The following is a 26,599-nucleotide window of genomic DNA, read 5'->3' as shown; positions in this document are numbered from 1 at the left end:
TAATAACATCCTCAACAGGGAAAAACTGAGAGCTTTCTCCCTGAGATCAGGAACACGACAGGGATGTCCACTCTCACTGCTGTTGTTTAACATAGTGTTGGAAGTTCTAACATCAGCAATCAGACAACAAAAGGAAATCAAAGGCATCAAAATTGGCAAAGATGAAGTTAAGCTGTCACTTTTTGCAGATGACATGATACTATACATGGAAAATCCGATAGACTCCACCAAAAGTCTGCTAGAACTGATACATGAATTCAGCAAAGTCGCAGGATACAAAATCAATGTAAAGAAATCAGTTGCATTCTCATACACTAATAATGAAGCAACAGAAAGACAAATAAAGAAACTGATCCCATTCACAACTGCACCAAAAAGCATAAGATACCTAGGAATAAACCTAACCAAAGATGTAAAAGATCTGTATGCTGAAAACTATAGAAAGCTCATGAAGGAAATTGAAGAAGATATAAAAAAATGGAAAAACATTCCGTGCTCATTGATTGGAAGAATAAATATTGCTAACATGTCAATACTACCCAAAGCTATCTACACATTCGATGCAATCCCAATCAAACTTGCACCAGCATTTTTCTCCAAGCTAGAACAAGCAATCCTAAAATTTGTATGGAACCACAAAAGGCCCCGAATAGCCAAAGTAATTTTGAAGAAGACCAAAGCAGGAGGCATCACAATCCCAGACTTTAGCCTCTTCTACAAAGCTGTAATCATCAAGACAGCATGGTATTAGCACAAAAAACAGACACATAGACCAATGGAATAGAATAGAAACCCCAGAACTAGACCCACAAAAGTATGGCCAACTAATCTTTGACAAAGCAGGAAAGAATATCCAATGGAAAAAAAGATAGTGTCTTTAATAAATTGTGCTGGGAGAAATGGACAGCAACATGCAGAAGGATGAAACGAGACCACTTTCTTACACCATTCACAAAACAAACTCAAAATGGATAAAGGACCTGACTGTGAGACAGGAAACCATCAAAACCCTAGAGGAGAAAGCAGGAAAAAACCTCTCTGACCTCAGCCACAGCAATTTCTTACTTGACACATCCCCAAAAGCAAGGGAATTAAAAGCAAAAATGAACTATTGGGACCTCATGAAGATAAAAAGCTTCTGCACAGCAAAGGAAACAATCAACAAAACTAAAAGGCAGACAGTGGAATGGGAAAAGATATTTGCAAATGAGTTATTGGACAAAGGGCTAGTATCCAAAATCTACAAAGAGCCCACCAAACTCCACACCCGAAAAACAAATAACCCAGTGAAGAAATGGGCAGAAAACATGAATAGACACTTCTCTAAAGAAGACATCCGGATGGCCAACAGGCACATGAAAAGATGCTCAACATCGCTCCTCATCAGGGAAATATGAATCAAAACCACACTGAAATACCACCTCACGCCGGTCAGAGTGGCTAAAATGAACAAATCAGGAGACTATAGATGCTGGAAGGATGTGGAGAAACGGGAACCCTCTTGCACTGTTGGTGGGAATGCAAACTGGCGTAGCCACTCTGGAAAACAGTGTGGAGGTTCCTCAAAAAATTAAAAATAGACCTACTCTATGACCCAGCAGTAGCACTGCTAGGAATTTACCCAAGGGATACAGGAGTGCTGATGCATAGGGGCACTTGTACCCCAATGTTTATAGCAGCACTCTCAACAACAGCCAAAGTATGGAAAGAGCCTAAATGTCCATCAACGGATGAATGGATAAAGAAATTGTGGTTTATATACACAATGGAATACTACGTAGCAATGAGAAAGAATGAAATATGGCCTTTTGTAGCAACGTGGATGGAACTGGAGAGTGTTATGCTCAGTGAAATAAGTCATACAGAGAAAGACAGATACCATATGTTTTCACTCTCATGTGGATCCTGAGAAACTTAACAGAAGACCATGGGGGCGGGGAAGGGAAAATAATGTTAGAGAGGGAGGGAGCCAAACCATAAGAGACTCTTAAAAACTGAGAATGAACTGAGGGTTGATGGGGGGTGGGAGGGAGGGGAGGGTGGGTGATGGTTATTGAGGAGGGCACCTGTTGGGATGAGCACTGGGTGTTGTATGGAAACCAATTTGACAATAAATTTCATATTAAAAAAAATTAATAAACATTTAAATAAATAAATAAATAAATAAATAATAAATAAATAAATAAATAAATAAATAAATAAAATGAGATAAAATTAGTTTGCCATGGCTTTATAAAAAAAAAAAAAAAAAAAAAAAAAAACTCGGGGCGCCTGGGTGGCGCAGTCGGTTAAGCGTCCGACTTCAGCCAGGTCACGATCTCGCGGTCCGTGAGTTCGAGCCCCGCGTCAGGCTCTGGGCTGATGGCTCGGAGCCTGGAGCCTGTTTCTGATTCTGTGTCTCCCTCTCTCTCTGCCCCTCCCCCGTTCATGCTCTGTCTCTCTCTGTCCCAAAAATAAATAAAAAACGTTGAAAAAAAAAAAAATTAAAAAAAACAAAAAAACAAAAAAAAACTAATAGCTTGCTGATAAACTAGCTATTGAGTCTTTATTAAAGATTTCAGTGTTCAGAAAAAAATGAAAATGACCTGATTTTCCAGAAGCAGGTATATGAATCCCAGCTCAGTCAACATTTTTATCTTGTTGCCAAAATGTGTGCTACATGCATTTTTTTAGCTGGAGATGTAGCCCATGTACTATAAATAAAGGTCAGTTCTGAAGCTTGAAACGCCCAGGTTAAATTCCATCTACTGTTTCACACATTACAATACTGAGTTTTTTCTGTAAAATGGGAATAAAAATAGTGCCTACCACATAAAGTTGTAGTGGGGATACAATGAAATGGTCATGCAAAATATCAGCACTTAACACAATCCTCAGAACACATTGTGATTACATGGAGAGTCTGACTGGCTGGTGTCACCCACAGAAGGAAACACTACACAAAGGCAAGGGTGAAAGGGAATGTCAAGAGAAGAAATGCAGACAAGAAAGGGAGAGAGCAGGTATTAGCAGTGGCAGAAAGGTCTACCGGAAGAAAAGACGAACAAGAGCCTGAAATGGGCCAAACTCAGACCTGTGTCACTGCACCCGACACCCTAGTGATTTCTAAAGACATTACGACTCCACGGAAAGGTATTTAAGGGGCTGCTGGAGGGCACAGCATAAGGTGGCAACCAACAGTCATTTGGGCTGCACCACAAACAACACTTGAAGGCAATGTAAGCTTTTCTGGAACTTCCATCACAATCAGAAGTTGTGATACTTAAAGGGTTAACCCTTCCCCATTCGGAAAACACAATTAGTCAGAATAACGTGTTCACTAAGGGATCATACGAATTTTAACATATGCGTGAGACCTATAATTATATAAAGTACAAAGGACAGAAAATAGCCTTTCTTATGTTTGTTAAAAGATCAAAAATGGTAGAAATGTGATAAATTTATATTATACATGCATAACTTCACAATCCATCTTTGCTGGGGCAAAGAAAAGCAGTCATGCCATCAACAAAAGAAGCTATCTGGGCACCTGGGTGGCTCAGTCGGTTGAGTGACCGACTTTGGCTCAGGTCACTATCTTACGGTTCGTGAGTTCGAGCCCTGCATCGGGGTCTGTGCTGACAGCTCAGAGCCCGAAGCCTGCTTCAGATTCTGTGTCTTCCTCTCTCTCTGCCCCTCCCCCACTCATGCTCTGTCTGTCTCTGTCTCAGAAATAAATAAACATTTCCAAAAATATTTTAAAAAAAAGTTACAGAGCAGATAATGCGCGCACATTAAAACAGGAAGCAACCTTCTTCCCTCAGACATCTCTGAATGCACAGAACTCATAAAACACATCACCTCTCAAAATGAAAGAAGAAATGCCATACAGTTTGGTCCTTTCCTCATGGTGTTGAAACAAAAAACAAATCAGATTTGTTAATAATTAAAACACCTTGATTCAAATTTTTCAGGAACAGTCTTACTGATGGATCTCTATAGACATGAAAAACAAATCATAGAAATATGAACAAGGAAACGCAGTGATATCTAGTGAGAAAATATCCTAGACTGTAGAAATAAGATGCAGCCATAAAAGGTAGAAAGAAAATTTCCCACTGCCTAACACCCTTTCACAAAGCAAACAATTAGTGCTCAGCCTTGATTAACATAACCATTACTCTAAACCTGAATAATCACTGTTCCAAGTTTCCAGGCAAAAAATCACCTCTGCAGAGGATTCAATATAGAAAATTCTACCAGCACTTTTTTCCAGTATTCTTGTATTTGTGATGTCAATGTCACAACGACATACTCACTTGACTTCACATGAGTGGACGCTTAACTCTTTGTGCAGCAGCCCACTGGTGAGATGGTACACCAGGACAGAACCATTACTTGTACCTATCGAAATGATGTAAAAGAAGGGTATTAATCTAATGGGAGTTCCAGATCTTTCCAACAAGTCTTTTCTCAAGATTTTCATCATTTTACAAATTTACCTTTTCTAAAAGGAACCCAAGCTATGAGTGAAGAAAGAGTTAATTTCTCTGTCTTCTCTCTTCTCAAAAAATCTTACGTGGTCTGAATCTTACCTAAATCCAGGGATAGGTTTTTACAGAAAGACTTCAAAACTCTAACTCAATACACACAGGATTTGAAGAAGCATTTTGCTGAGCTTTTTTATACATGAGAACTCATACTTTCTGAGATTTGGAGTGTTTACTATATAGCTGGTCCTCAAAAAGGCAACCTAGCAGAACTCATCAAGCAGGACTTTTGCATTCTTCTTTACAAAGATTTTTTTGTTTTGTCTTTTACATTACATAAATCATAGAGATGGTCAAGTATGGCGGTTCACTGTGGATTACAAGCCTGAGGTCAAGCTCTGGCTCTGTCTTACAGTCTTACAAATCACCTACCTATACTAATCGGTGTTCTTAATCCCATAGAAAATCTATGTGTTGGAGAGTAAATTAGAAGACATATTTTAAACACTTAGTATAGTACCTTAGTATAGTACTTAGTATAGTACACTACTAAGTACTATTTCTGTTATCAGTGTGATTTTGGTTTATAGTTATTATTATGCCTAATGCTTTTCATGGTCTCAGGTAGTGTGTGTGTCTAAAATTTAATTTGAAGGGACATGGCCATACTTAAAAAAGTAAAGTTTCAGTCCTTAAAATGTTTTTATAAATGAAGCCAGAAAAGTGAACAGTATAACTTGTTGGCCAATCACTTTCTCGCCGCGCATGACTTAAAAAAATGAATGGATTCATGCAAAGTAATCGAATGTAGAAATAATAGAATAATAATAATAGAAGAAGTAAAAATGCTAGGTAAGCTCCAATTTTAGCTCACCTGCTGAATAAAGCTTCATTAAATATTTTATAAAACTATTTTAGGAAAACACACTATCATACTTGGGTGCACTTATCATCTATTCCACAATAATTAGTCACTTCTAGCGCTGAGACAATATCTAAAAAATTACTAAAATCTTTCAATTAACAGATCTTCATAATAATCAAATGATTTCTATATTCTGCAAGTTTTGATGATGCTGAACCTATGATCTAATCTTCTAGGGGTGCTATAGGAGGAAGAATTCCACAGTGGAAGTCTGCCTCTTTTCCCCTAGTGACTCTACAAAAGCTTAGGCACTTGTTTATGTTTTTTCCTTTTACTTTGTGATTGTATTAAACTCAATAAATGACTTGACTGTCACGACATACCAGTACAATAGAGCTTCTTCTACAATAGAAACCTCAGATCCTGGGGCACCTGGGTGTCTCAGTCGGTTAAGCATCCAAATCTTGATTTCAGCCCAGGTCATGATCTCACGGGTTCGTGAGTTCGAGCCCCACATCAGGCTCTGTGGTGACAGTGTAGCGTCTGCTTGAGATTCTGTCTCCCTCTCTCTCTGCCCTCGCCCTCTCCCCCCCACCCCCTTGCTCACTCGCTCTCCCAAAATAAATAAAAATAAACTTTTTTTTGTTGTAAAAAAGTTGTAAAAAAAATTTTTTAAAAAGAGAGAAATCTCAGATCCTGACTCAGCTCTTATTATTTAGCTGTGCCAAGAATTTTCTCCAAGAAATTGACCAAATCCTATTTCACAAATTAGGTATACTGACACTGTACATGCACGTCCATATAATGTACACTGACAAATTCCAATTAAAATTTCTATAAGAGGCTTAATAGTTTCTGAAGCAAAAACTAAATATTTGATTTACATAAATGTGGACACATGTACACACAGACTCCCAAACCTTAAAACGCAAACCACTTTTGGAAGACAGTGACAGGAAAAATGGGAAAATCCTAACACTGACAAATAGAATTACTCCAGTGAGCCTTCAGTACTCACAAGTCAACTGTTAGCTGAGACGCTGAGACATCCTAGCAACAAAATAACTGTGGGTCAGGTTTTCGTTTTAGGATAAAAAAAAAAAAAAAAATCACAAATCGTGTTAGAGGCCCAGAGTGAAAGCCAGAAGCCAACCAACAGCCTCTTAAGAAAAAATGTTGACAATTTCAAATGAATATACTTTTTGAAATTATAGAGAAATGGACTTTAACCTTATATACTTAATAGCAAATTAAAATTTGCTTTCCTCTATAAAGGAAGTTAGGTTACTCACATTACTATAAGTTAATGTGACAGCAAGTTGAAACCCAGACCCATTTTCTATCTATAATACAAAACTTTGCAATTTCAACCCAAAAGGCAAATCTTATTTTAGAGAGACCACAGTCACTTTAAACAACATTTCATACATAATTCATACCAGATGAAGAGCACTGCTATCATTAAAATGCTAGCTATGATTATGTTATTCATTAACAAAAACCCAAAACAAAACGACATGCACAGAATAAGCCTTGGGTAGTCCAAATGAAGACAAGGAATCTGGATTCAGCATCACACAGGGATTATCCTCTTAACATTTCAGAAAGATACCCATTGTGTCAGGGGCTCTATCACCCAGGGTCAGGTGGAGGAATGAACACTGCGATCAAAATGAATGAATAGGGGCTCCTGATGGCTTGGTAGGTTCTTGGTTTGGGCTCAGGTCATGATCTCACAATTCATGAGTTCTAGCCCTACTTTGGGCTCCACACTAACAGCGCAGGGCCTTCTCGGGATTCTCTCTCTCTCTGCCCCTACCCTGTGCTCACACTCTCTCTCTCAAAATAAATAAACTTAAAAAATTTTGAAATTAAATTAAATGACTAAAAAGGGTGGCTTAAAAGGACAGAAAAAAGAAAAAAAATGTTAAGTTTATTTTTATTTTGAGAAGAGATAGAGAGCAAGCAGGGGAGGGGCACAGAGGGAGGGAGACAGAATCCCAAGCAGACCCCACGCTGTCAGCAGAGCCTGATGCGGGGCTCAGACTCACACAGTGAGAGATCATGACCTGAGTCGAAGTCAAGAGTTGGACTCTTAACTGACCGAGCCACCCAGGCGCCCCAAGAAGCAAAGTATTTTAAGATGTGTATATACGTGATTCACTGGGCCTCTTCCTCCTTATCCTCAAAGAAAGGATTTTCCAGTAACCAGCAAACTTAAATGTCTTACAAACGAAAGGAGGCATGAAGGACTAAAAAAAGAACAGGTCCAATACGCACCAACAGCAAGCAGTGGCTGATACACCTTGATGTTTTTTGTGGTCAGCGGCGGGCACATGCGGATGGCGAACTGAGGTGAGGGCAGCCCTGAAAGCAGTCCCGTCAGCAGGAACCTGAGGTGCACTTCCTGCAGAACGGGGCCTTTAGGATGCTCCTCCCCGGCGATGGCGCTTTGTCCTGATCGGTAATCAAAAATACAAACATATTCATTATAACGTAAGCTGAAAGGTAAAGAAACTTTTCATTGGAAATGCTCTTCAGACCTACAGGGTATCACGCAGCACCCGAGGGGCTACAGCTGAACAGTGGCTCTGTACTTGGCTATGGGACTTAAACCGCACCGTCTACCATCTCAGAGGACAGACCACTCTGGAGCACTGCTGTCCGGACTTCAGGGACCTGTCATCTAAGAAGCATGATTTCAGCCTGAGTTCCGGGTACGAGGACACCAAACAAAGCCAATGAGGGGACCTGGGTTCGAGAGCAGCTTCTACGGAGTGGGATATTGCAGTACATTCCCACCTTACCGCCTGCCTTTTTAAAATTTTTTTTTAATGTTTATTTATTTTTTGAGAGAGACAGAGACAGAGCAGGAGCAGGGGAGGGGCACAGAGAGGGGGAGACAGAATCCGAAACAGGCTCCAGGCTCCGAGCTATCAGCACAGAGCCCGACGCGGGGCTCGAACCCACAAACCATGAGATCATGACCTGAGCCGAAGTCGGACGCCCAACCGACTGAGCCACCCAGGCGCCCCCCGCCTGCCTTTTTAAAGGGTTGCTTTTCAAACTGATGCACTTGCTCAAGTATACATAAAATAGTAATCGCCAACTGCAGGTTCAAAGAACCCATCTAGATTTCTAATGGGAAATCTCAGTGTGTCAATGTAATTATAAAATTTAAGCCTTATAATTAAATACTTCATATATAAACATAAAATAACATATATAAATAAGTTATATATGTTACATACAAACATGAGAATATATGTTAATATATGGTATAAATAATGTGTAAACCGTCATGGTTGACAGTTAGATGGGCATTATTTTCAGATATAGCATTTATACTTAGGTTATTAAGTCTCAAACTAAAAAGATTCGGTAAAACCATTTTAACAAAACGTGAATATGAAGAGTACAACAAAATCAAGACCACTCACTAAAAAGAGTATAATATACAAATTTTCTTCCTATAAACCACTACTGAATATCGGGACATAGTCGTCAAGAACACATAGTAAAGGATACATGAGTGTGGGTGTGTGTAGACACATACATATACATACGTATGCACACACCACACATGCACTGTGAAAGGGGAAAATGTAAATAATTACTGTAAGTGGATGATGGGACTCTGAATGTTGACTATAACTTTCTGAAGCTATAAAGTCGTTTTAATAAAGCGACACTTTAAAATTCGTAAGACGTACAGGAAAAATGGCCATCAATTTAATCCAAATAAAATGATCCCTTAAGATCAGTGATACAATTGGTATCAGCCTTTGGTAACAAAAAACAGAGTCTAAAGGAATGTGAAGTTCAACATATAGGTACCATGTTTACCAACCCTCTGTAGCTTGGAGTTGACTTCTGAGAATGGCCATATTTTTCTTCAAACTTCTCCCATAGAGGCAATTCACAAGGTAGGGCAGATTAGGTCTTAAAAAGCAGCAGGCTTTACCCAATGAATATAAATCAGGCCTCTGTATTTAAATGAATTGCTTTCAATTATCACTAAGGACATAGTGAATTTCAAATTAAAAGTTTAATTAAAAGTTTTAATTAAAATGTTTTCAAGTAACAAAGCTTTATTTATTTAATGCTTTTAAATCAACTACATTGTCAGGAATTGTATACAATCCGTATCCTTTTGTCTCTTAAAAAAATGTAATTTATATCACTTAGATACCTAAACAGCATGAAATTTCAGCCTCCTGTGGGCTTCATATTCCTGATTAGTTCTATGCATGAGTGTTTATAATTCTTCTCACTTTAATATTTTATATTAAGTGAAGACAAGGTCAATTAACTCAGCAAACTGTGTTACTGACAAAATGAATTCTGCAAAACAAGTATGTGTCTAAACTTCCTCATATGGATTATGTTTGGAAGATGAGGAGAAAGAATTTTAAATATACACGTTAGTGCCATTGAGCAAAAGGATTTTGCAAGTGGGAAGAATCGTGAGAAAAGCAAGGCCTGGAGAAGTCAGGTCTTGCCTAAGATCACAGTAGAGCAGCCAGGACTGGAGGTCACGGCCAAGGAGCAGATTCCAGACTGGGTGACTGGGCTCACATGGGGGCTTTTCCACTTACTGGCTGTGTGGTTTGGGACAAGTTTTTTAAATTTCTCTGGGTCTCAGTTCCCACTTACATAAAATAGAAATAATAATAGTATTACCCACCTTGCAGGGTTATTAAGGTAACATGCAGGGCATTTAGCACAGCACCAATAAATGTTATCTCTGATTTAAAAAGAAAAATTTTTTTTAAACTTTTATTCATTTTTGAGAGACAGAGCACAAGTGGGGGAGGGGCAGAGAGAGAGTGAGACACAAAATCCGAAGCAGGCTCCAGGCTCCCAGCTGTCAGCACAGAGCCCAACGTGGGGCTCGAACCCACAGACCGCGAGATCATGACCTGAGCTGGGTGTCAGATGCTTAACCAACTGAGCCACTCAGGTGCCCCAAATGTCATCTCTAATTAAAAAGATTAATAAAGGAGGAGGGCCTGGGTAGCTCAGTTGGTTAAGCATCTGACACCCAGCTCAGGTCATGATCTGATGGTCCGTGGGTTCCGCTGCTCGTGCTCTGTCCCTCTCTCTCTCAAAAATAAATAAATGTTGAAAAAAAATTTTTTTTGAAGATTAATATGGTAATGTTCTTTCTAGCATAATCATCATCAGCATTAAAAAAAAAAACCTACTAAACAATATCAACTTTATGAATAACGGTACAGAAAATCCTTTATGAGCCAGAGCCATAATTTTCAAAGAATTAGACATCAAAACTCTTTGGCATATTTACAATTTCTAGTTGTACAATATTTGAAATCATAAATCGTCATTCTGCCTTTAGTATATACTGACCCTATAATACTTAAATAACTCTGAAACAATATGTTATCTGTAATTAAATATTTGTTGAAAGAATCCCCAACATGAAAATTTTAAAATGTACATCAAAATGTTTGAAATAACCTTTTTCTAAAACTGCTCACTTTGTTCCTTCAACAAATGTATACTGCACATCTTGAATGTACAAGGCTCTTTGCTGAATGCTCGAGATACAAAGTGGAATCAAACACTGACCCAAACTTACAGAGTTTATAATTTACTGGAGGAAACAAAATCACTACAGTCAACTGACCACTGTTAGGGACCACAAATGAAGACCATTTAGGTCAGGCTAGGGAGACTAAAGAAAGCAACACTCGAGCTGAATCTTGAATCAGGAGTAGCAGAAAGGGAGAGAAGGAAAGTATGTGTTCAGAGTGAAGGGACGAGCCAGCATGAAGGCCCTGGGGAGGTAGGGCAGGACTCAGCACAGACTACATCTGGTATTCGGAGGCCTAATGTCATCCCCTTCATTTAAATCAGAATCTCTCATGAATGAACATTTTCTAATTCTAATAACTGTAATGCTCATCTAGGCTTTTATGCTTAAATATTTCATACTCTCGGATTTATTGAGGGAAGAATGATTCCACATTTTAGTTTTCTCAAGTATTAACTTTGACTTTATAATAATTGCAAACCAGAGACTATTAATTTTGCCCTTCAAGAAGAATACCTAACCTAAACGTTAGAGGAAAGAAAATAGCTTACCAATCATGTTGTCTAAGGAGAGGTCTGGGAGTTTATTCTGTAGCACTCCTACAGGAATTCCACAGAAAGACACTGGTGAATATAAAGGTGACACACCAGAACTACTGCAAAGACATAACAATTACATGATTTCACATATTTAAAACCGACGTCACATTTCAGTAACTCAAATTACCAATTTCGGATCATGGCATTCTACCCACTTTTACGGTACCTATTCATCTTACCCACAGGCAAATTTCCCTGGCAGATTTACACAATTCCCTGATAATCTAAAGTCTGAATTCTCACTTTAAAAATATTTTCTGAAGGAAAAAAAGTCCCTGCTATTTTCATATGATTCTGGTAATCTTTTAAAAAGAGGAAACAAACCAGAAAATGATCCCGTTGATTCATTTACCTGTTCCGTGAGCTTCGGTTACAAACAGCAGACTTCAGCTCCCATATCATGACCCTGCCGTCACTCACAACGAGGGCAGCTGCATTCTCATTGACAGGACAACACACCATACTGAAGGGACGCACGGTTTTTGTCACCCTGATGGCATCGCATTGGCTTCGTAGATCATAGGTAAGTTCCTGGACAGGATCTGGATCTTAACACAGTATTGTTTTCTTTTAAATGGCAGAAAACAACCGCAGCAGTATCACTACTATTTAGTTCAAATCAAACCTCAACTAAAAAGAACATCATTCCTTCACTAGGGCAGAGTCTGTCACACATGCCTTCTCCCTTTACAATTACTACTAATTTCAGAATACAAATATTAATTCATTTAATGATGGTCTACACCAAGTTTAATTTCCAAAATAAAAACTATAATCAGTATGGCTTGTTTTTTAATATTTTTAAAAACGAAAATAACTTTGAAAAAGGATCAACAGTGATATGATTAAGTAATGTACAGTACACTATAGAGCATCATAATTTACAGTGGTCTATATAATGAGCCTGAAAATAATGGCTCTCTACAAAAGATGTGAAAGTCACCTTTGCCTTTATGTAGTACATCACTTTACAAAACACCGCTTTCATTCTCCAGGAGAAGACTGAAAATGACAACTGAGTACCCTGGTGACTTATTAACCTATGTCATTTTACAATGGAAATTCCTAAAGCAGAGGTGAAGTCAGGGAGTATAATAACAAAGGTATTTTACTGGGTCTACTTGTGCTGAAGAAAAATTCACAAAGATAATACCTACTTGGCTCATGGATACAATTGAGAAGGAATTACAAATCATTACTTTCTTTGCTGTGTAGGACGAACACTATTGTAACACCAAGAGATGAATCTTGGGCTTGTGCTTTTTTATGCCTCATATTATGACCATATTCTATTTTTTTTTTTAAGTTTAAGTTTATTTATTTCGAGAGAGACAGAGACAGCATGAATGGGAGAGGGGCACAGAGAGAGAGAGAGAGAGAGAGAGAGAGAGAGAGAGACAGACAGACAGAGAGACAGACAGAGAATCCCAAGCAGGTTCTGTGTTGTCAGTGTGGAGCCCGATCCAGGGCACAACCATATTCTACTTCTCAAGGCCAGGATTACCATTAACTCTATGCCTTGGCTGGTATCTGCCACATGAAGGTTTATGAAATTCTAAAGAAAAATACATTAATATTATTCTGAGATATAAACTCACCTGGCTCCTCATTTGAAGTGGTAAAAATGCTGTTATAAGATCTTCGAACACGTAAAGTTATGCAACCATTTTCATGTAGGCAAAATAAACCATCTCGTTGAAAGCAGGGTATTACCTTTAAATAGATAATATAATCATTTTTAAAAACACAATAAAGAGTATATACTGGGAAGCTCAGAACTCATATTTAGAGAATATGGGCAAAAAAAAAATAAAAGGAAAACAAAAATACACACATAATCTCCAAGCCTTAAACTAAATGAACATTCAAAAACTCCACTTATATACATAAAAAATTTGTCTTTGTCTAGGTAACTTAAATAGTTCAATACTTAGCTCCAGACCAGTCAGAAGAATTTCTAGGGTAAATCAAACCAACTGAAAGTGTAGAAAAATCGGAATATACGACAACATTGTTAATTTCTAAATAAACAGAAAAGAAAAGGTGGAACTAAGGACATTTCTACGATTATGTTTTTTCTTTCTATAACATTCATTATCAACTTTTGGGGATGTAATTTATAAATCACAGATACCTGCAGAAATGGAACTCCCGTTCGTTCTATTGCAATCACACCCACTGTTTGATTCACCTCAAGGTCAAGGATTAAAATCTCTCGAGGATAGAGTAACAACATGTGATTTCTTTTGGAAGGCAGATATGCCAACTGAAGGCAGTCATTGAGAGTTATAAATTCAGCACTGAAAAAAGTAAATGTATTTTAGGCATCAAGAAATGAGTCAAAGACTTTATTCATATCAAAAAAGCTAATAAAATACTGAATTTTGTCCTTTCCACAGAACTGTCAATGTGAATGTACAACTGTTTCCTGAAATGACCAACAGGGACTAGCATCTAAAATTATTTCTCTACTACGTGCCAAAATCCAAATTTATGACAACAATATTGCATAGATTAGAGACATTTCTAAATTTCTGAGAAATTTAAAGTACGACGTCTGTAAGACGGTAGGTGACAAAACTGTACTGGCATTCATAAGAGAGTTTTATTCACTTATTTAAAAGTTTTAAATTTTGTTTACTTTAGAGAGAAAGAGAGCATGAGTGAGGGGAGAGGGGCAGAGAAGGGGAAGAGAATCCCAAGCAGGCTCCATGCTCAGTGTGGAGCACAACGCAGGGCTCGATCCCACGACTCTGGGATCACAACCTGAGCCGAAATTGAGTCAGATGCTCAACCGACTGAGCCACCCAGCCGCCCCAGTAGTTTTATTTTTATTTTGCAATTAGAAGTACCAAACAGGGGCACCTGGGTGGCTCAGTCAGTTAAGCATCCGACTCTTTGGCTCAGATCATGATCTCACGGTCCATGGGCTAGGGCCCCACGTCGGGCCCCGCGCTGAGAGTGAAGCCCGCTTGGGATTCTCTCCTCTCTCCCCAGCTCGTGTGCTCTCTCTCAAATATTTAAAAAAAAAAAAAAAAAAAAAAAAAAAAAAAAAGGTACCAGACAGACTGCTGAAATCAAGACTCAGCATCAAAACAAAAATAATTCGGCCAATTAGGGCCCCTGGATCAGGAGTCAATGAACTATCTGTACGGCCTTGGGCAAGTCACTTCCCCTCTGCCTTCATTCACTTTTAAGTGGTCTTAAATCTGTTTTGAAACAAAGTAGGGCATCATATTCACTTATCACAGCATTTTCTTCTGTGTAAATAAAATTAATAAAACTATATAACGATTGCAGAAGACTGTTCAAGAGACTCAAGAATCATTTTAGTCGTGACTTGCATATATTTAATCACAACTTTTCATATTAAACATATTTAAATAGGAATAAACATATAATTATGTGCTATTTTCCTTTTCTATAATGATTAAAATGTTTCAAATTAAAATAAAGTTAGACTAGAGGACTAGAAGAGGGACAGAGCTTGCATTAAAATCCTGGCTCTGCCATTTCCTAGTTGGGCAAGCTTGAGGAACATATTTCAAACAATGTGGAACTCAATTTCCTCACTTATAAAATAGGCACCGTAATGCTGCCCAGAACTGTAGTTGGATATGTAATGATGGATGTGAATGCACCTGGAGTGGTTCTATTCGAAGGGACTAGGAATCCATTTCCCCAAATCATAACATAAAACAATTCAGACTTCAAAAGATGTATTTACAACACAGAATCAAAAAAAAAAAAAAAATAGAAAATTCTCTTAAGGCATTTAAGGAACAATCTTAAATTATTTCAGCACAGGGTGGGGGATAAATTAGTGAACGTAATCAGCCTATGGCTGAATACATAAAAATGATACTTATATATAAATTCAGAATATATTTGTAGAGCTATTTGTATTTTACCACATATTTTTTCAGGTAATTAACCATAAAATCTAGAGAGAATAATTTTAGCACATTAAAAATAAGAGCCTTGTTAAAATGAATGCCAAAAAACTGCCAAAGCAATAAAAATATAAGAACAATCATAGCTCTCTAGGGAAAAAAAGGACTAAAATCTATTTCTAATGCATAAAATTAGCTACTTAAAATAAAATTTTATTCCGTTCCAATTTCTGAGATAAACAACAGGTAGCATTTACCAAATAAATGCTTGCTAAGTATCAGCCACTACATTAAGTACTTAAGTTACTGTATCTATTAATCCTTACAACGACCATCTAAAATCCTTTAGAACACTGTTTTAGAGATTGGGAGACTGAAATCTGAGCAACATTAAAGAATTTTCTGAGTCACTGTTCCCTAGAATCCTGGCCCTTTACCAGTATAGGAAACATCTTCACATGTGTAAGAGAAACACACGTATTTTAATGTTTATTTATTTTTGAGACAGAGAGAGACAGAGCATGAATGGGGGAGGGGCAGAGAGAGAGGGAGACACAGAATTGGAAGCAGGCTCCAGGCTCTGAGCCATCAGCCCAGAGCCTGACGCGGGGCTCGAACTCACGAACCGTGAGATCGTGACCTGAGCTGAAGTCGGACGCTCAACCGACTGAGCCACCCAGGCGCCCCAAGAAACACACGTATTTTAGCAGCTAATGAGACTGCACGGCATTTAAGTCAGGAAAATATATTTAAAATGGAAATCCAGCTTTTTCCCCCAAATTTTTAATGTACTCAACAGCCAACTTTAAAATCTTCATCTTATACTTTCAGAGATAAAAAAAACTGAAGTCAAAAACTGTGATCTGTAAAAATTAGCGGGGGAGAGGTTAGCACAATGAATAGAAGTGAAGGAACCGTGTTTAATGCAGAATCTCCTCTTTGGGGAAGAGACAGAACATTCTCCTCCTGTAAATTCAAAACCAGAAATAAGAAAGGGGGAGGTAAAGGAGAAAACCAGTATAAGCACATCTTCAAAAATGATGCTGCATGAATGGATGGCAGATAAACGGTGAATAGATGAAGGTTATTAGTTTTACACTTGTAACTTACCTAGGTTTCTCTTGAGTAATTAAGATTTTTACTTTATTAAGAGCCTTCTTGGCCCCTGTGGCTGCAGCCAGCTTGTTATGAGCTGGACTGGAGTGTGGGCTGGATATGTAAACTTTTTTCCCAGGGCCCGAGGGAGGCTTGGCTGGAGAGAAGTCTGAGATGAATACAATACCCTCGCTGGTGAGTACTATATTGAGAGAAGCAAAACTCTGATTAAAGTTTAATCAAGTTTAGCGCAGAGTTTTATTCCAATACAAGTCTGAAAGCAAGGTAATGGTAATTTTAGTAATATAGAACTGGCAGTGTAATGTAGTCATAACATAACTGGAATGTTCTCCAAGTTGAAGTCAAACAGGTGGTCCATTACAATTCATCGGAGGCCTCCAAGCTCAGTGTTTTAAATTAATGTTTTATATTAAAATGATACCAGACGGTTGCCGGCAGAAAGAACAAATGTTTGTTCTTCCAAATAAATTCAGTGCACGGACTTTCATTAAAAACCTTTCTTCATTATATCCGTTAACTTCAAAATCCAAAGACTTTTCAGAATATAAAATTCACAGACGAAAAAAAAATCCCATATATAGGAGACTCTACATATCACACGTAGCTAAGTTCAAATATTTGATGTGTTATTAATTTTTTATGATTATCATGAGCTACTCAATCTAAATATATTTCCTTTTTCTTCTGGAGCATCGGACTGAACCTCAGGAAATATGAAAGAGTATTCTTTTTCTCTTTATGTCTAGAGTAAAAATAGAGTGCCAACAATGGCTTACTAAATGAATGTACAGGAAACAGAAGTATTCAAGAAGGCAGCACCACATTTACCAACACAAATTATGCCTTTTTATGACTGAAAAATAATCTCCCTCCAAAACTGGGGCCGTTACAAGGATATCTGAACAGAGAAATGTTGTCTACCCTGGCTTCCTGCAGACAGTGAGGCTGCCTTAAGCACAGAGAGCAAAGAAGTATTCAAGAGTTATGACAGCCTTAGCACATTCAATAGGAGTAAATCAAAGATGTTGGGTGAACTGAAGCTTTGAAATATACAGTGCTTTTATCAACCAAATTACAGAGATGCAGTAAGTTAGCCTGAGGCCTTATCTCCTTTTCAGATGACAGAACTCACTTTCCAAGGTCTCATTCATTCCCCATTTTTATGATGCCCTCCCTCCCCGAGTCGACCAGCTAACGCAGCCCACCCCTGCGTCCCCACGGCACCACACAAACCAGGCAGAGAGTTCGTGTAGGCACAAGATCGTATACACAGATAGACACACGCAAAGCCTAACCACACACTACTGGAGCTCCACGGCCACACTGCCCATTTTGGTTTCTGTTTGTACACCCTTCTCTTCCTTCTCCAACACACAAATATACACTCAGTAAGAACACACGCCGGTAGATAAAAGTCACAACTCCGAGTCATTCAAATTCAGGGAAAACATTCTTTACCGCAGCTAATTCCCTTACCTCTCCAGTTTTTGATCAAATATCAAAATGAAGTCTATTCTGACCACTTTGTCTAATCTGACAACCTGCCCATCCCACCCCCGCTTCCCCTTCATTTCCTTTACGCCTGGCATGTAGTGATAGCTCAAGAAATACCCGTCAGATACTGAATAAGGAATCTCTCCTAAATCATTTCGTTACAAAAATACATGTCTGACAACAACTCTAGTTTTTAGATCAGCAGCTCAGTGCATTATCAAAAGCGCACTGGCAAAAACAACCTCTGCAAGAAAAAATCCCCTTGGGCTTATTCTGTTCCTCACACGCGTCTGTTTATGGCACTCAAGACACACGGCATGAATTTAAACGGTTTTTTTAAAAGAGGAACTGAATTTGGCCACATACTAAATGAAACTCTTGACTCAGGCTCTTTAAATGTTCCTAGAAAAACAAATTTAATTAAGCCTGAATTAGCATAGCCCAGCAACTCCCTCTCCCTGGCTAATCTAATTCTATTTACGAATTCAACACAGTGAAGGTACAGCTTGCTGATTTAAATTTCTAACCATCAAAATACTTGCAAATGATACGGGATTATGATTTAGTGTCTGTATTAGGAGCTGCAGATATATGGACTTCTCCGCTTGGCTCAGTTGTTTTCACTTTATAGATGTACGATGCGGGTTGTGCATATTTTATGTATATAGTATTAACTATATTATGAAGAACTCATTTTCCACCAGAGACTATTACTCACAAGTTAAATGTGAGGGATCAAAAGGGTCAAAAGAAAAAGAAAGAATGTTATCTGCATAGCTCTTCTTCCACAGTTTGGTGCCGGTATCTGCGTTCCAAAGCACAATATAATTTGGTGGATGGATAGCAAGTAGTAAGTCTCGGGAAGCATCTTGATTCCACAACCACTGAACATCTGTAAAGACCAGATAAAGGCAAAATTCAGAAATCACTTCAGAACTCTTGGCTAATGTATTCTTGACATTTACTTTGTTTTGTTTTGTTTTTCATAATCCTTAAAATCCCAACTTCCCTTCTCCCTATGTTGCATATATGGGTATTTATGTGAAGAATGAACAGAAAAAGTGCAATTTTATATAAAAATGAGCTGTCTGGACAGTAGAACCTCAAGGTCAACATTTTCAAATTACTTCAAAGAAAATACAAGACAGTTTTCACTAGTCATTACTTAAAACTTTGTGTCTTAGACTGTGCTGGCCATGATCAAGGTCATATTCTCCTAACATTTTTGTGGAATTACTTAACAGAACTTTGCAGAGTTTCAGGTTTATTCTCACAATAATAAACAATAAACATCTAGTTCAGCACCTAGTACAAAACACTCGACAAAACATTTTTAAATGAATTTTTAAAAAATTCATTCAGTCAGGAAAGCCACTCAGTCAAAGCCTGGAATCTAAAGAATACCATATTGGTTTTAAGTCAGTAACATAAACAAACAAATGATCTATAGGCAAATGAAAATAAAATGTGGATCATCTCTATTAATAGAAAGTAAGCACTGAGGGCTAATTCAAAACAGCAGTTCAGCCAAGTTTACGTCTGTTATAGCTTAGATTATAATATTGTTTATAGCAGCTTCATTTTTCTCATCATGCTTGACTGAAGTCAATGTTAAAACCAGCACAATTTACAGAAGCACAGATCAGCTGAGATTTGAGGAAACGTACAGAAATACACTGATAAGGAAAAGAAAGCTAGATTCAGGTCAATAGAACAGGCTAAACACAATCAAGCGTTAACTGGGAAGTGATGAAATTAAAGGGGGAAAAACCATTCTAAGAGTAAGTGTATTAACACAAACACTTAGCGGAGCACAGACTTTCCTCACCCTGAATAGGTTTGGCATGCTCTTGGATCTCACACTGAGCTACTCCCGCTGCTACATCCCAAACGATGATCTTTCCATTGACATCAGCAGAAGCTAAGCGCAAGGAATATGGTGAGCCAATGTTATGGTGATAATTTTCCCTGGCCCATTTAACCTAGTATCAAGAAGAAATCAAATCAAGTAAATACTTGTATGGATGAAACTAAACACAATTTTCATAGAACATCAACCAGAACCCCAACTACAGTCTGCACTTATGTTACAAAAATATTTAGAAAGCATAAACAGGAAACTGGTTTCTGTCTCAAAAATCAGACTTATTATTTGTGATGCTTTTTAAGTTGCATTACAATCATAAGATCTAATCATGACAAGACATCTGAAATCCTAAACTGCTAAGTAGAATGGTTTTCCATATTCTCCTCTCCTAATTAAAAGGAGACAACTTAGAAAGACCAAAGCCTTGCAGAGGAAAAAATAGGAAAAAATAAAAGCAAGCAAAAAACCTCTGTCTTTTTCCTAAAATTGGGGAAAAAAATGTTAATTTTTCCTCTTTGAAAAAAAAAAAAAAAAGGAATGCTTCATACCTCAAGCAACATCGTAAGAGAAGAATTTTTAAAATAAAAACCACAAGAATTCTGGCACAAATCAGGTTAATCCTGAGCATTAAATACCGATGGTTAGAGACAGGAATAAAACATATGGTCTTCATTTTGCCCGAAGCCATGGCCTTCCAAGGCCACAATCTCTCCACTGTCCTAGCTCAGCATCCAGCTTGTTTTCTTCAAAGGATTTTCCAAACAACAATTGGTAATTGCTTTATTTACCCTGTTCTGACCTATATCACCAACCCATGAATTGTAAGCTCCACTGGGCAGGATCACACAGGGCTCAGTCATATTGCTATCTTAACACAGGGCCAGACCTTAACACACGGCCAAAGTTAGTGCTCAGCGAGTTATGTGTTTAATAAATGAACCCAAATGCCACAGAATCTTCCAATATATACATACATAAACATATGCATATAGATACTTGTGCGTATATATACGTAAACACACGTTTATGCCTAATGCTAAGGCAGGGAAGTATGAAACCAATTCCTACAGCATTCATGAAAAAGATGGCAACAAAACATTTCCTGAACTTTAGTGTTGAGAAGGCTTAAAATTCTATTGTAATACATCTTTTCCTCAGACCAGAATTTTTTTTAATAAAACGTATGTGTATAAATGTGTAAAAGCATACATGTTTGAATGTGCATTTATGTGTATATTTTTGTGTGTATACAGTCAGGACTCATTATTTGCAGATGCTGTGTGAGTTTGCCTCCTCACTGAAATTGATGCTTTTATTTAAAAAAATCAGTATTTGCAGGGCTTTCACTGTCATTCACAGACACATGCACAGGGGTGAAAATTCCCACATAAAACAAAATGTGCTTGTTTCAGCTCTCATAACGCAAACAAGCGGTTTTTTTTTTTAAACTTATTTACTTTTTAATTTACATCCAAGTTAGTTAGCATATGTGATATAATGATTTCAGGAGTAGATTCCAGGGATTCATCCCCTCTGTATAACACCCAGTGCTCATCCCAGCAAGTGTCTTCCCTAATGCCCCTTACCCATTTAGCCCACCCCCCCTCCCACCACCCCTCCTTCAACCCTCTGTTTGTTCTCTATAGTTAAGAGTCTTTTACGTTTTGTGCTTTTTCTTGAGGATTTCACTGTTCAAATTCAAAATGGTCCCCAAGCACAGTGCCCAAGTGCTATCTAGTGGTCCCAAGCCCAAGAAGTTGTGATGTGCCTTCTGGAAAAAACACGAGATAAGCTCTGTTCAGGCATGAGCTTTAGTGCTGCTGGCTGTGCGCTCAATGTTAATGAATCAACAAAAACACATATGAAACAAGGTTATATACTGATCAGTAGATGAAAATGTTATGACAGGAGGCTCACAGGAACCTAACCTGTATTTCCTCTAGAAGTAATCAACATTTCAGTATTCACCAATGTCAGCGTTTGCATCAACTTTACAGAATAAAACTATCATAGATAAGAATTGACCGTATGCATGTATTTAAGTGCTTGAATTCCATTTATGTAAATGCCAAGCAGTGTGTGTGTGTGTGTGTGTGTGTGTGTGTGTGTGTGTTTAAAATCACCTAGATATATCCTAATCTAACTGCTAAAACTAAGGATAAGGAGAAAATCTTGAAGGCAGCCAAATGAGAAAACATACATTGCATGTAGAGAAATAAAGATAAGAGTTTCTCTCAGAAGTTATGCAATGCTGTGTGTTTGAGTTTGCACATACAGTGGAATATCTTTAAAGCATCATAAGAGAAAAAAACTGATGAAATACCTTTATAGACAAATAAAAGCCAAGAGAATCATCCTATATTAGACATATACCTCAAGAACTTGAAGGAATTTCTTCAAGCAAAGGGAGTATAATACCAGACTGAAACATGGATCCACACAAAGAAGTGAAAACTCCAGAAATGCCAAAAAGATTGGGGAGTAGGTAAGACAGAGAACCTATTTTTCTCAAAATAAAACCCTGTACCTAACCTCAGACTTAACGGTGAAAGACTGAATGCTCTCCCCCTGGGCTCAGGAACAAGAGTATTTTCTCACCATTCCTATTCATTATAGTAGAGGTCCTAGCCAATGCAATATGAATACGACAAGAAAAAAATAGAAGACATAATAGATTATCAATGAAAAAACTAAACTGTTATCTGCAGATAACATGACTATGTAAAAAGTGTCCCCAGAGCTACTAGGTCTAAAGAGTTTAATAACAAGATCGCACGATACAAGGCATCTGAATTTTTCCCTACTTCACATTATATATAAAAACTAATTCAAAATGGATTATGAATCTATATCTAAGAGCTAAAACTTTAGAATTTCTTAGAGGAAAACAAAGGTGTAAATTTTAACAACAGAAAAAACAAGAAAAAATGGACATATTGGACATCAAAATTAAAAACTTTCATGTTTGGGGCGCCTGGGTGGCTCAATCGGTTGAGTGTCCAACTTCGGTTCAGGTCATGATCCAGTTTGTTCGTGAGTTCAAGCCCTGCACTGGGCTCTGTGCTGACAGCTTAGAGCCTGGAGCCTGCTTCAGATTCTGTGTCTCCCTCTCTTTGCCCCTTCCCTGCTCATTCTCCGTCTCTCAAAAAATGAATAAACGTTAAAAAAATAATAATAAAAAAAAACTTTCATGTTTTATGGGACACTATCAAGAAAGTGAAAGACAACTTACAGAACGAGAGAAAATATTTACTAACCATATATCTCCTAAGAGACTTCTATGTAGAATATATAAAGAATTCTAATAACTCCATAAGAAGATAATACAGTTTTAAAATGGGCACAGGACTAAAATAGACACTTCTCAAAGAAGATATACAAATGGCCAATTAACACACGAAAAGATGAAAAGATGTCCAACATCATTAGTCACTAGGGAGATGCACACCAAAACCACAATGAGAACCACTTCATACCCAGGAGGATGGCTACAATCAAAAGGACAGAGAAAAACCAACATCGCTGAGGATGTAGAGAAATTGGAATCCTCATATACTGCTAATAGGAATGTAAAATGGTGCAGCCTCTTTAGAAATAGTCTGGAAGTTCCTAAACAAGTTAAACACAGAGCTACCATATGAGTCAGCAATTCCACTCCCCAGTATGCACCCAAGAGAAATGAAAACACATGTTTGCATGAAAACTTGTACATACAGGTTCATAGCAGCATTATTCCTAATACCTAAAAAGTGGGAAATACCCATATGTCCATCAATACATGTGGTATACTCAGACTGGAATATTCTTCAGCAATAAAAAGGAACGGAGCACTGAAACGTGCTAAAACATGGATGAACCTTGAGTGAGAGGTGAAAGAAGCTAGGCACAAAAGTCCACATATTGTTATTCCTTCATTTATATGAAATGTCTAGAATAGGCAAATCTACAGAAACTATTTTACTGGATGCCTAGGCATGAGGAAACGAAAGATCAGAGGCAGCCACTAATAGGTACTGGGTTTCTATTCAGTGATGAAACTGCAGCGATGGCTACACAATTCTATGAACATATTAAAGACCATGGATATTGTACACCATAAATGGGTGAATTTTATGGTAGGAGTATCTCAATAAAGCTATTACCAAACAAACCCAAACCCCCAAACCTCTAGCTCTAATCCTCTCCCTCAAAATTTCAGGTCACTAGAATTCAAAAGTCAAGTGCACCAGGCATCTGAGACTTTGCATGCTGAAAATTTAACTCACTGATTTCATACCTACTCACCTGGTCATAGCAACATCATTCCCTTATTCAGAGAGAACTTGGAATCATTCTATAGCTTCGACTCTCCTTAAACTGACTACTATAAAGGCTATCAAGTTTTTTGTTGTTTTTTTTTTTGAGGAAGAAAATCCCAAGCAGGCTCCACGTTCATGTAGAGTCCCACGCGGGGCTCAATCCCACGACCCTGAGATCATAACCTGAGCTGAAATCAAGAGTCAGACTCTTAAACCGACTGAGCCACCCAGGCACCCCTATCAAGTTTACTTCTTAAGCGGCTCCTGAATAGGACTCCTTCATGCCTTGGCTTAATCTTAGGCCCTTCGAATTTCCTGCTAAAATTATGGCAAAACTCTCCTAAACGATCTCCCTGCCCCATCTTGCCTTTTCTCCAAGAAATCCTGCACTGCTGCCAGAGTAAGTTTTCCCAAGATGCCAATAGGACCTTATCAACTGACTACTTAAAAATCCTAATTCCGTGAGAACCTTGAAACACTTGCGGGACGGATGAATTTCTCTGGCTGCCTCCTCTTCGATCACCCCTTTAAGCGTATCCCCACTTTTAGCCATCTTTACACACCTACTTACCTTTGTGCCTATCCTTCCTTTTTCCTGGGGTGCCTCTTCCCCAATTCCTCACTTGCTAATGACGGCTGACCAGTCCCTAAACTGGAAAGACTTGTGACTCTCCCCAGATCCCAAAACTAGGTGATAGGTAGCTCCTTTGTCTTTCCACAGAGTTCACTTATCAAACTGTATTTGTGTTTTCATTGTTCCTCATTAGACAATGAATTGCTTGAGGGCTTTCATCTGTAAATGCTTAGCATATGCTAAGTGCTCAAATCTTGGCATATACTAAGTATTCTGGTAAATGGTACAATTGGTGTTGACTGTTAGCTTCAAAATCACCTAAGAGCTAGTATCTAAAAGCTCATCTAGGATTGCCATTAATATCCCGATAAATTATCATATTTAAAAGCTATTCAACATTTATACTGTTATACATACAACATTTATATATGACGATGAGAATCTAGTGGTATTTAAAACTTCTGAATAGACAATACGTTATAGGGTGAAAGTGGAATTTGACTTACCTTGACCACATCAGCTTTATGTTTTTCTAAAACTTGAAGAGTTTGAGCAGTATTGGAATCGATCACTACTACAAGCGAGTGACATCCATAAGCAATTAAACCTTGCCAGCCCCTAACAAAACAGTGACATGAAAACTTAAGTACAAAACAAAGACTTAAGTTCTCTCTTGCCAAGAGACATGCTAAAATAAATCGCAAATCTAATATATACTACCATTAACAAAATTATTATTTAAGCATAAAGGTCAGTATTTTACCTTATCTCATTTAAATAAAACGTCTAGCTAGCTTGAAAATGTTGACATTTGTTTTGCACTTGGATAAAAAAAAGTTTCTAAGAGACATGCGTATACAGCCGTAAGCATGTATAAGGCAACACTGGACAGACAGGAGGTTTCAGTCCTCTGGCTAACGTGCCGTACAGAATTTTGCTTTATGCCTCAGGGTTCACGGTCGGAGTTGCGGTGCTGGTTTACAGTGGAAAGGTAAAGGTGAGATGACAGGTAAGGAAACAGGCGCCTCGTCTGGCAAAGCTGTTGAATAGCTACAGGTAAGAAACAGGTATAAGACACAGAAGGAAGACACAAATTGGGGAAGAGAAAGTGGGCAGGGGAATTGATGGCGGAGGGAGACCAGATGGAGGTCGGCGGCGAGGGAAAGAAACGAGAAGGGGATGGGGGCGAAGGTGCGGGGCGAAAGAGCAAAAAGCAAGAATTTGGGAGAAACGGGGCAACTCTGTTTGCACAGGGAGGGCTCGCCCGTGGGGCATTTACTCCTTTTATAGGAACAACAAAAACCCAGCATGAAAAGAAAGTCTCTAGCGTGAAGGCAGCCCCCCCGGCTTGGCGAGGCCAAATTAACCAGGGGGGTGAAATCTCTCGTTCTTTCCCCTTCCCCTACACACTCCTGGCCGAGCCCGGCCGCCTCGGAGCGCGGCGCCCTCACCAGTCCACCGCCGCCTTGTTGTGAGCATTGAGGGCCCCGGTGAGGGTGCGCGCAGACACCTTGAAGTTCACCGTGAAGGGCAACATCGCCTCGGCGCAACCCCGGCCCTCGGCGCCCACCGGCAACCCGGAAGCGGCGGCCGCTGCGCTTCCGTTCCAAGCAGAGTCCGGGTGGCTCCTTGAGCGCCGCCGTTTGGTTCCGTCGGATGCAAGGTCCCACCACCTTGGATTCCGCGGTTCAGCCTCCTTCAGGGTCCGGCCGCCCAGGTCCGGGCTGCCTGTCCCTGTGGGGGCGGGGCTGCTTTCCATGACGTCTGTTTGCTTTGCCGTGGGGGCAGCATTGGCCTCTGTGCCCTGCTGGAAATCGTGAAAAGCAAGGGCTGAAAGCCCCACTTAGCCTTTCTGACTTTGATCTGT

At 38.7% G+C, this 26,599-nt stretch overlaps 1 protein-coding gene across 3 annotated transcripts in view; it reads right to left on the bottom strand.

Moving 5' to 3' along the window:
- The window catches only part of WDR11 (WD repeat domain 11), a 68,016-nt gene extending 41,685 nt beyond the window's left edge, over positions 1–26,331 (bottom strand). The window contains exons 1-11 of one of the 3 annotated variants that reach the window (XM_042907864.1): positions 26,184–26,331; positions 25,239–25,350; positions 19,822–19,975; positions 18,712–18,885; positions 16,494–16,680; positions 13,625–13,790; positions 13,089–13,203; positions 11,843–12,038; positions 11,443–11,546; positions 7,615–7,791; positions 4,299–4,383 (exon numbers count right to left, since the gene is read on the bottom strand). In XM_042907864.1, the coding sequence (XP_042763798.1) occupies positions 4,299–4,383; positions 7,615–7,791; positions 11,443–11,546; positions 11,843–12,038; positions 13,089–13,203; positions 13,625–13,790; positions 16,494–16,680; positions 18,712–18,885; positions 19,822–19,975; positions 25,239–25,350; positions 26,184–26,269 (1,556 nt within the window). In that variant the 5' untranslated portion in view covers positions 26,270–26,331. The remainder of the gene's footprint in view (positions 1–4,298; positions 4,384–7,614; positions 7,792–11,442; positions 11,547–11,842; positions 12,039–13,088; positions 13,204–13,624; positions 13,791–16,493; positions 16,681–18,711; positions 18,886–19,821; positions 19,976–25,238; positions 25,351–26,183) is intronic. The other 2 variants (XM_042907863.1, XM_042907862.1) reach the window with 2 other exon arrangements.
- Positions 26,332–26,599: the final 268 nt, after the last annotated feature.

Source organism: Panthera leo, chromosome D2 (genome assembly GCF_018350215.1).
Source record: "Panthera leo isolate Ple1 chromosome D2, P.leo_Ple1_pat1.1, whole genome shotgun sequence".
Lineage (NCBI taxonomy): Eukaryota > Metazoa > Chordata > Mammalia > Carnivora > Felidae > Panthera > Panthera leo.
The sequence above is the reverse complement of the archived record's forward strand: the minus strand, read 5'-3'. Positions and strand labels throughout refer to the sequence as shown.